This window comes from Nannospalax galili, unplaced genomic scaffold (assembly GCF_000622305.1).
Source record: "Nannospalax galili isolate Female #2095 unplaced genomic scaffold, S.galili_v1.0 scaffold227, whole genome shotgun sequence".
Taxonomy (NCBI): domain Eukaryota; kingdom Metazoa; phylum Chordata; class Mammalia; order Rodentia; family Spalacidae; genus Nannospalax; species Nannospalax galili.
This window is the reverse complement of record NW_008360303.1, coordinates 7732607-7743875: the sequence shown is the minus strand read 5'-3', so window position 1 is coordinate 7743875 and position 11269 is coordinate 7732607. Positions and strand designations below refer to the sequence as shown.

At 39.9% G+C, this 11269-nt stretch overlaps 1 protein-coding gene across 1 annotated transcript in view; it reads left to right on the top strand.

Moving 5' to 3' along the window:
* Hmcn1 (hemicentin 1) overlaps window positions 1–11269 on the top strand; it is a 492592-nt gene that overhangs the window by 460610 nt on the left and 20713 nt on the right. Inside the window, exons 94-100 of the mRNA XM_029559235.1 lie at window positions 2156–2305; window positions 2915–3052; window positions 4047–4168; window positions 4835–5072; window positions 8884–8946; window positions 10118–10237; window positions 10706–10843. Of these exons, the coding sequence (XP_029415095.1) occupies window positions 2156–2305; window positions 2915–3052; window positions 4047–4168; window positions 4835–5072; window positions 8884–8946; window positions 10118–10237; window positions 10706–10843 (969 nt within the window). The remainder of the gene's footprint in view (window positions 1–2155; window positions 2306–2914; window positions 3053–4046; window positions 4169–4834; window positions 5073–8883; window positions 8947–10117; window positions 10238–10705; window positions 10844–11269) is intronic.

The following is an 11269-nucleotide window of genomic DNA, read 5'->3' as shown; positions in this document are numbered from 1 at the left end:
GCAGGAAGAGGCCCCAAGGCCTCCTGGGGACTGCACTGAGGAGCTGGGTTGGTCTGGATGGTCAGCCCCAGGGTCCCAGAAAGAGGCTGGCAGGTGGTGCAGGCCCAGGGAAGCAGAGGGAGTTCAGGGCAGGGCCCAGCCCAGAAGCAGTACTCCTGGGGCCCAGAGAAGGCACTAAGTTGGTCTGGACGAAAAGGATCAGGGACCAGTATTGGTTCCCCAGGTGTCTGGGGCCCCAAGACAAGGAGTGGGGCAGAGCCCAACTTGGAGGAGAGAATGGTGGTGGAGATGGGAGGGTGAAGGAGGCTCTGGGAGTCACGGCTAGGAGGGCACAATGGACTTAGCCCAGAGAGAGGCCTTCGGGTAGGAGAGAGGACTGCCATGGGTCCTGCAGGCCCAGGGAAGCAGAGGGAGGTCAGGGCAGGGCCCAGCCCAGAAGCAGTGCTCCTGGGGCCCAGAGAAGGCACTAAATTGGCCTGGATGAAAAGGATCAGGGAACAGTATTGATGCCCCAGGTGTCTGGGGCCCGAAGACAAGAAATGGGGCAGGGCCCAAACTCGGAGGAGAGAATGGCAGTGGAGATGGGAGGGTGAGTGAGGCTGGGGGAGTCAAGGCAGGGAGGGTGCCATGGACTTACGCCAGAGAGAGGCCGGCGGGTATGAAAGAGGCCTGCTGCCGGTACTTCAGGCCCAGGGAAGGAGCTATACCTTTTTTTAAAACAAAATTGTCTTAATATGAACTTTATAACACCATCATTATATATTTCTCAGGTTTTCAAGTTAAGCGTTACCTGATGTATACGTAAAATTTAAAACTTGATAAACCCTCTAGCTAAAGCTCAAAAGTGCCACACACCTGTACTCTCAGTAGTCAAAAGGCTGAGACAGGAAGACTGTGAAAGTTCAAGGCCAGCCTTGGCTATGTAGTAAATCCTATCTGCAAAGAAATCATACACACATACTGATCTAAGTCCTTTAGATGCTGCGTTTATCCTGGCAGTGAGGATTAGAGGATATTTTGTTGGTAATATCTCTCCTTTCCCCCAGCTTTAAATAAGGAAACAATACATAAAAGAACATGAATATTTATTAACTATAATGACCAGATGTACAACAGATATCTTTAACTTATTCCTCTTCTTTAACTAAAATTTAATATCATTGATCAACATCTCTCCAAACTCCTCCCTCGACTTGACCCCTGGTAGCCAATGCTCTACTTTCTACTTCTGTGAATTTTTTTTTACATTTCCCATAATTATATTGTATTACTGAATGCTAACACGATAGATTTTAAGTGTTCTCTCTAAAAAACAGTAAGTATGTAAGTTAGCAAGTATAATTAGCTAATTTAGCCTTTTCACAATGTATATATATTTTATTTGTTTATTTGTTTTTTAGTCTCCTTAAGACAGGGTCTCCCTGTAGCTCCAACTGGCCTGGAACTCACTATGTAGACCAGGCTTGGCCTTGAACTCATAGAGATCTGCCTGCCTCTGCTTCCCAAGTGCTGGGATTAAAGGCATGCGCCACCACACCCAGCTTATATACATATTTTAAAACCACACATTATACACAGTAAATATATGCAATTTTTAGTTATCAGTTTAAATGAGTAAGTCCCCACACCAAAGAGGTTTTGAAGCCAAGAAGATAACATTAGATCCTCACTTTCTAGACCTGTAATGATGGAAAAGTTACCTGATTTCTCTGAACTTTATTTTTCCAATCTGCAAACTGTGTCTGTTTAAAGCTTACTTATAGTACTGTTGATAGGATTAAAAGAGTTAACACATATGACGTGTTTCCTGCTGCACGTGACTTGCTCTGTAAACTCATTGTCGTCATGGTTTCATCCCCACCAACCAACACATGCTTTATTCGGGTTGTGGGAATGAATATACTGTGTTCTTTGGCTAATGACTACGATGTGCATGGGTTGGAAAGATCCTAGATTAATGAGGAATAATGGGTGTTATGTGAAAGTGGAATGTTTTAAAAGCTTATTAATTTCACTTTTAAATTTAGACGGTATAGGACTTTTTTGATGTCTGAGAAAAGATTTGTAGCATCTCTAAGTATTGGCTGTCTTTTCTCCCATGTAATGTTGATGGAATTGCTTCTTCATCCAGGAATGTTTATTCTTCCCCCAATAGGTGGGCCCCAGCGAGCCAGAGGAAGTGTTATTGGAAATATTAATGATGTTGAATTTGGAATTGCTTTCCTTAATGCCACAATAACAGACAGCCCTAACTCTGATACAAAAATAATACACGCCAAGATTACCAATGTGCCTCGCAGTCTTGGTGAGTTTCTTCATTTAGGAAAGGTGTTCATAAACATATTTTTATCATATTCATTCATTCGTGTGTGTGTGGTGTGCATATGGGGCAGAGAACAGCTTGTGGGAGCCTTTTCTCACCTTCCATCATGTGGGTTCCAGAAACTGAACTCAGGCCATCCAACTTGGTGGCAAGTTCCTTTACCTACTGAGCGATCTCACTACCTTCAAAAACTTCTTTCTAAAAATTATACATCATTCTCTACCATACTGTTTTTACCTAAGGATTCTAAAGCATGCTACTCTTAAGTCATTGGAATAATGTCTTTATCCTTGGTAAAGTCATCGGTAAATTGTCTTTATCTTTGTCCCAATAAGAAAGGGCCTGGCAGGAGAGTGATGGGAGGAGAGAGGTAAATACAATCAAAGTACATTATTAAGAGTATGAAAATGTCATGAAACCAAGTATTTTGTACAGTTAATGTATTCTAGTAAAAAGGGTGCATAGAAAAGGTGCAAAGGGCTATTACTGGCTATATTGGTCTTCAGTCTTCATCCTCATGTACAATGCACTGTGACAATTGACTGTAAATAATTTGCTTTGACACCTTGTTCACCTTTTTTTTTCCTTTAGGTCCAGCGATGAGAAAGATAGTTTCTATTCTGAATCCCATTTACTGGACAACAGCAAAGGAAATAGGAGAAGCAGTCAATGGTTTTACCCTCACTAACGCAGTCTTCAAAAGAGAAACCCAAGTGGAATTTGCAACTGGTTAGTGTTAAGTGAACTCAATTTTCCATTACTGTATTTTTTAAGGTGGCTGTAAAGGCTGGTGATTAAGAAAAATATAGTGGATGTTCTGAAAGGAAATCACTAGAAAGTTTTTGGTGCAATCTTAACATAAATATCAAAATGCTTTTGTATTTTCCTACCAAAGAATACTAACATACAGTCTATGAAAGACAGTAAGTTCTCAAGCAGTATAATAATTTTTTTCCAAAGATATTTTTTCTCCTGTGTCTTTTTTCTTTAAATCCTTAGAGAGGGTTTAATGATTGAACAAAGAAGGAAAATGAGTCATTATCCTTATTATTTAAAGCCTTGTCTTTAAGCCTGAATCAACTAGGATACCTTATAGGAATTATTTCTCTGAAAGACGGAAGCAAATATAAAGGCTTTTTGCTCTATCCCTAGTCTTACTATTAGCACTTTGCAGCCCTTCCTGTGTTCATCGAGGTTTTTATAGACCTCCATTTCAGCCTCTCAGAAGTGGGCTAGCCTCAATGGCAGTGACTTCTAAGGAAGAACAGCAAGGAAGGGCTTCTCCTAAATCAGCATTTAATCAACACAGAAGACAGGTGGGCTCTTTTATGTCCAGCCACATGCTAAGATGCCCTTTTGCTGTTTCTTGAGGCTCTGGAGGAAACAAAGCCCTGTGCCTAGACTTTATGGGGTTTGCCAGTTGCTCGTGGAGTTACCCGTCTTATTGCACAAGCAATATTTTTGTAGAACTGCTTTGTAATATAAGTCTAAAGTATGGAATCTTTCGCATAATCAAATGCTATACTTTTTGCCACATAGAACTTTAGAAGAAAATTCAATAAGCCAGACCCTTTAACTGGGAGCCTAAATGCTAATTTCTCTTGACTGAATTTATTCATATCTGAAATAAAATGGCAGAGTTGAAATGCTATATTAAATAAATCTGTGTTACCATAACCATCTTTATTTTTTGCTGTGGAAGTTAATGCATTGTAATTCGCAGGAGAAATCTTACGGATGACACATGTGGCCCGGGGCTTGGACTCCGATGGTTCCTTCCTGCTAGATGTCATTGTAAGTGGCCATGTCCTGCAGCTGCAGTCACCTGCTGACGTCAATGTGAAGGTAACATGCTGCTCCTTGTGATTATCACAGTAACAGGCACAGGTCATTGTTCCAGAAACCCAAAGCACAAGGCACTTAGGTCCCTACCTTTACTGTTCACCTCAGACAGTAAATCATAACACCAGCAAGGTTGTAAATAGTTCTTTGGTCTTTGCTTTAAAAATTTGTCTTCTCTGAATGGTTTTATTACCACTAAACTCTCTGAATGGTTTTATTACCCTGTGTATCAGAGCCAGAATTGCTGCTGTGCTGATTTAAACCATTTGTTAAATGTTTTTTCTGAAAAAGAGAATAGCAATTCTTATAAAATGTTTTTGTATATCATCCATACAAGATTTTCAGAGCTTACAGAATGATAAAAATCATCCTTACATATCTTGCTTTATTCTTGACCTACAGCTTTACTCTTATGAAACTATAAATTATAACAGTGAATTACAAAACTGAAGTAGTTACAATTAAAAGATTCAAACTTCAGGTTATTTTTTTAAATAGTACTTTGTAATTACAGTTTTGTTTAGAACTCCATTTTTAGCCTGTAAGGCTTCTTTTTTACACACACACACACACACACACACACACACACACACACACAAACACCTTTCATAGTACAATGAAAAAATACTAGGAGCCATGTTAATCTTCAAATCCTTATATTTTCCTTAGGATTACACAGAGGACTACATTCAGACAGGCCCAGGGCAGCTCTATGCCCATTCAACCCGGCTCTTCACCATCGATGGCATCAGTGTTCCCTACACATGGAACCACACCATCTTCTACGATCAGGCAGGGGGAAGAATGCCTTTCTTGGTAGAAACACTTCACGCATCTTCTGTGGAAGCTGACTATAACCAATTAGAAGAGACATTGGGCTTTAAAATACATGCTTCAATTTCCAAAGGTAATTTGATTCAAGAAAAGTCCAAATATTTGTGCCACCATCTAGCTCTTTCTAAAAGGATGAAGATTATTTTCTTGAAGCCATGCTAAATAAGAACATGAAGGCCTAGAACTAACATGATGGAACTGGATTTCTTGTGTGTATGACATACTGTGTTTTGTTGCAGGTAAACCCTGTGATAAAGCCAAGTCAGTTAGAGTTCTAATGCATTTAGTTTATAGTATGCTTCTTCACATTGAAAGATGGGCCATAGGATTTTCAAGAATTGCATATGTGCCATTTCTCAGTGACCACCAGGGGGCAAACTTATATTCATGGTAGCTTAAAAAACGTTTCCATTCTCAGAACCTGTCCTAACAAAATCAGAGTCTACAATGAAAATTCTAGGTTTCATCCAGTGTTGTTTATAATAGGAAAATAATGGATAGACATCCTATAATTAGGAAATAAATATGTAAGTTATGACACAGTTGTATGCTAATCTCAAATAAGCATTGAAGTAATTTTAAAGAAATATTCAACTCATTAGTTTAGCAAATATTTGTTGAGTGTCTGCCATGTATTAGATAGAATTGTACATTCAAGAAAGTGAAAAGGAGGCCATTTATGACATAATCGTAATGGAAAAGCTGTGCCCAATATGATAAAACCTATATTTCTTACATCTGGGTAATTCTAAGGGAATCTTCGTAGTAATAAAGAGATTCATGTATCTCTTCCTTGACAATTATGAATTATTATATCAGACCAAAGGATCTACATTTGTGTGTGTGTGCATGCATGTGTGCATGTGTGTGCGTGTGTGTGTGTGTGTGTGTGTGTGTGTGTGTGTATCATGTGGAGATCAGAGGACAACTCTCAAGAGTCGGTTTTCTCTTTCCACCATGTTGGTCCCAGGGATCAAACTCAGGTGATAAAGTTTGACAAGAAAGCACCTTTATACCTGATGAGCCATTTCATTGGCCCAGGTTCTGTATTTTTAATCTCTTCAAATGATTGTTCTGTTGATAAACTTTGACAATTATTAGCCATTACTTTCAAACTTAACATTTTAAATATGTACTCATTACAACGACCAAAAGGAAAAACCACTACATGTCAACAAAGAAACTGTTCCAACTGACAAAGTCATAGGAGTTTTACTTTAGACTTTTCAAATTTTCTACTATTAAAATTCAATACTATGCCATAAACAAATATTTTATGTTGCCTTTTGTCTTGAGGTAAAAATCACAGCTGTAATTCAAAATAATCAACTTTACGACCTAAAGAAGGGGGTTTGGAAAGATGGCTTGGTGGATAAAGGTCCTTGCTATCAAGTCTAATGACCTAAGGCTAATTCCTGGGACCCACACAGTGGAAGGGGAAAATGAACTTCCACAAGTTGTCCTCTGGCTTCCATACACACACACACACACACACACACACACACACACACACACACAGATTAGCAAATAAATACAGTAAGAATGGCTCTGTGGGTAAAGTCCTGAGCAAGCATTCTGCATTCGGATCCCCAGAGTCCACATACCTGTAATTCCAGGGCTGGGGGACAGAGCCTGGGAGCTTACTGGCCAACTACTCTAGTTAAAATGGCAGTCTTTAGGCTCAGTGAGAAACATTGTCTTAAAAAAATAAGATGGATAAGGTGGATTGAGGAAAGACATCCCAACATCAGCCTATGGTTTCCACATACTCACAGAAGTGTACACACACGCACCTGTACGTGTATACACCACACATCCTCACAAAAAGAAAAGGACTAGAAGAAAGTAATTCATATTTAAGCATTTTATGTTGTTTTTAATTTATTTTTCTGTGTATGAGTGTTTCCCCTGCATGTATGTAAGTATACAATATGCATGCATATGGAGGCCAGAAGAGAGTATCAAAGCCCCTGGAACTAAAGACAGTTGTTAACCACCATGTGGCTGGGAACTGAACTCGAGTCTTCTGCAAGAACAGCAAGTATTCTTAACCTCTGAGCCATCTTCCCAGTGCCATGATTCAATAATAAAATCTTTGGACAAAGAAAAGTAGTCATGTGCCTCAACTTACCTATAGACCAGTACGTGATTGGGGGGGGGTAAATAACTCTATTTCATTCTAAATGCCATAAATCACAAACAGATACCAATTTACATGATAGTTGTATTCCTAGAAAATTCATTATATAATAAAATTATATTAAAACTATTATAGTACATATACTCAAGCCTTGGATAATTACAGCTTCCTTCTTACATGAAAATCTTGCAGAGAAAGGAACAAATTTTATATGATTATTCTACACATTTCAGTATTGTAAAACCTTCCCCTGGACCTTCCCCACTCACTTGGCTTCTCTGCCCCCCTCTCTTCCTTTATTCTTTTCTTACTTTTATTTTCCAATCGGAGCTTCCTATTGGAATATATTCCTATTAGAATAGTTTAGCTTCCAGCTAACCTCAGAGTTGTATCTTTCTGCTTCACTCTCAAAATTACAGGCCTGTGTCTCCACACCCAGCTCCCTGCTCTAAATTTTTTATGTGTATGAGTGTATTGTCTGCATGTGTGTAAGTGCACCAGTGTTGTGCAATGCCCTCAGAAATCAGAAGAGGGCATCAAATCCCCTGGAACTGTAGGCAGTTGTTAGCCACCATATGGGTGCTAGGAATTGAACCTGGGTCTTCTGCAAGAGCAGTCAGTGCTCTTAACTGTGAAGCCATCTCTCTATCACCCCCTCCTCTAAATTTTAACCGTCATCTTTATCATGATGACATGCAAGGATTCGCCCCTGAAAATTCCTCAAATGTCACCTGATAGTATCTTTTCCAGTTAAATCAAAACATGTAAAGCATCTGTGTGATAATAATATGTTTATATGGCATGATTCTTTTTCCAAAATTACATCCCCAAGTTGGTGCCCCACACCAACAACAGCAATCTTAACATACTGGTTAAGATTAACAAATGTAGAAATAAATGAATGATGGAATATAAATTATAATAACCACCTGATTCAGCAGTGGAAAGTCAGAGACTCTCATCCAAAGTCTGTCCACGCTAGATCTTCAATAGTAAGGAGCTGACAGAATGCTACTTTCAGACACCTCATCTGAAAATGTTATCAAGAGGACAGTAGGGAAGCCACAGTATTAAATGGAATAAGGCAGATAGTAACCTTCTGTCACTGTGTAACACATGCACTAGATGGTTTTGTTCCACCCACCTGATTCCCACTTTCCACTCCTTTGCACATGCAAGAAGCTTTGAATGTTCTCACGAAGGAGTTTCCTTCACTCACCTGTTCTCAGCCCATTTTTCCTGGCATCCACTGGCATCTATAAACAGTCACACGTGAGCATTCCAGCCTGATTCTCAACCTTGCAAATGGAAAAAAATCCAAAACAGAACAGAAACTTCTGCCTGGTGTTTTTATTTTCCACTGGTGCAAAATATTTTAGTTGTTTGTAAACAACATTTCTTCTTGAATGAAAGAGCACCAGTGACTGAGAGAACAGAATTTGCCTGTCTGACATACATAGTTATCCTGGGTTCTTTTTAGCAACATAGAATAATTTTATTTCAATTTTTAATGGATATATATAACTTAAACAGAAAATCTGTTTCTGGTGGCAATTTACCTACAATCTCTGGACTCATTTAGCTCGTGGTTGAGAAATCCATTCTCCATTCTTGCTTGTTTCCACGTAGTGCATTTCTCATGGTTTCTTCTTTGGCCTATCTTCCCAGGGAAGGACGTACTGGAAAGAAACTAGATGCCAGTATTCTAGTACATCATTTAAATGCACTTTCCTCTCTTTGGTAGGAGAGCGCAGTAACCAGTGCCCCTCTGGATTTGCCTTAGACTCAGTTGGACCCTTCTGTGCTGGTAAGTATAAGAATGAATAAAGAAAGCATCATTATTTCATAAAAAGTATTAGCAATGGTTATCTTTTTTACATTTATTTATTTATATGGCAGGGAGGGGCAGGGTGCATGTGCCGTGACACAAATATGTAGGTCAAAGACATCAGGAGTCAGTTTTCTCCTTCCACCATGTGGGTTCCTAGGATCAAGCTCAGGCCTTTAAGTTTGACAGAAGCACTTTTATCAGCTGAGCCATCTTGCAGGCCCAAATAATGGTTCTCTTTAATGAAGATATTTGACCATCACAATAATCATGTAAATGTTCCATTTGATAGCTAAGAAAATGGAGGTATAGAGAAGTTAAATAAACTATTTAGCATCAAGTATCAGGACTAGACTTGAATTTAAGTGAGATGACAAAGCCTTTGTTCCTTCAAACTTGGCCACAGTCAGCCGTGCCAGAGATAGTGACCAAGTAAAGAGTGGGGTGAACAGAGAGGCAGCACTGCATTCAATCCAGTGCTTCTATGGGTGTGAGATAGCAGTCATCCAACACACATTCACCTAACCTAGAACTGCTCAGTCTTAAGACAGAGCAGGATTTTTGCCGATGAGTAACCATGAAACCAACTTTGTCCCACCAGGTGCCAGTGCAGACAAATCACAGAGGATCATAGCTAAGTAAATGACTCCGTGAGTTCATACTCCATGCACAGTGCTGCTCTGACTGGCAGACAACACGATGTAGTATGATGGCTCAAAGGAAGCCTTTAGACTGCATTCAGATCACAGCTCTGACAGTAAAGGCCTCAGTTTACTTAACCTCTGTTCTCCAGACCTGTCATTCAGAAAGAGACCAGTTAAAAAAAAAAAAAACCCTATTTCCAAACACATTCTTTAGAGAATGAGTTAAAACAGGTACATCACATTTAGATCCCATAAACAATAAATATGTTTTAACTGTTGTTTTTGTTTTAGAATAAAATCGAGACATATATTCGTGATCAAAGATAATATTGAGACCCCCAAGTTAACTTCTCCTTAGTAATTCCATTTTGTGGGACTTAAGAGTATTCTCTATTATATAGATTCAGTTCCTTGTCTCCTTTAAAGGATTATTTTCACTGACTTTACAACTCTCAGACAGCAGAGGTCTTGCACACTGGTAGGCCTTTTGCTTTTTTCTCTTTCAGATGAAGACGAATGCTCTGCAGGGAATCCCTGCTCCCATATCTGCCACAATGCCATGGGAACCTACTACTGCTCCTGCCCCAAAGGCCTCACGATAGCTGCAGATGGAAGAACTTGTCAAGGTATTCACAAAACTGAATCCAATAGGAAAGACAACATTTGACCTAGGAAAAACAGGGTAGACCAATCCCCTTCCAGTCACCTCTGCCCACACCTTGAGCAGATGAAGGTCCTTATTGGGTTGAGAAAGTAAGAGAGAGAAAACACTGGTCAAGAATTGCCTTCATAAGGGCACTCAGAAGGCAGGGATGTCTAGGGTATTACACTGAAGATCTCAGAACAATTCACTTTTAAACAGGCACCTAACATAAGTAATCCAGTTGATTTGGTTTGTGAGGACATCATGCCATACTGCTGTGGCTTTGTCAAGTATTTGATCCACCTTAAATGATTCAACCAAAAAATTCAGTCCTTCTTGCTCATCTGTGTTTTCAAATATCACTCATAGTGTCCGAATCCCTATGCCCTTGCAAGTTCTGATATTGAGTTTCTTTCACTTCACCTCAACTGTATGGCTCCTTCTCCTGTAGACATTGATGAGTGTGCCTTGGGTAGACATGCCTGTCATGCTGGCCAGGACTGTGACAACACCATTGGATCCTATCGCTGTGTGGTCCATTGTGGAACTGGCTTCCGAAGAACCTCTGATGGGCTAAGTTGTCAAGGTATAAACATGGAAGACTTTTCTTTCCTTTCACATGTGTGTGTGCACACACACACATGCACACACACACACACACACGCACACATATATATATATATGCATGCTTGAATGTGTGTGGGTACACAGGTGCAGGCACATGTGGATGCTAGGGGTTGGCCTCAGGTGTCTTTCTCAGTTGCTTTCCACTTTATTTACTACAATGGGGTGTCCCAATGAACTTGGGGCTCACCAGTTCAGCTAGTCTGATGAGCCACTTGCCCCAGGTGTCTCCTGTCCCTGCCTCTCAAGCACTGGGATTATAGATGGGCTGCCACACCTGCTTGGTTCTTATGTGGGCTCTGGGGATCTGATCTCCAGCCTGTTAGCTCGTGGCAAGCACTTTGTTTTGTTTCGTTTTTTTCTCTATTTTAATTCCAGTCTTTTAGCATTA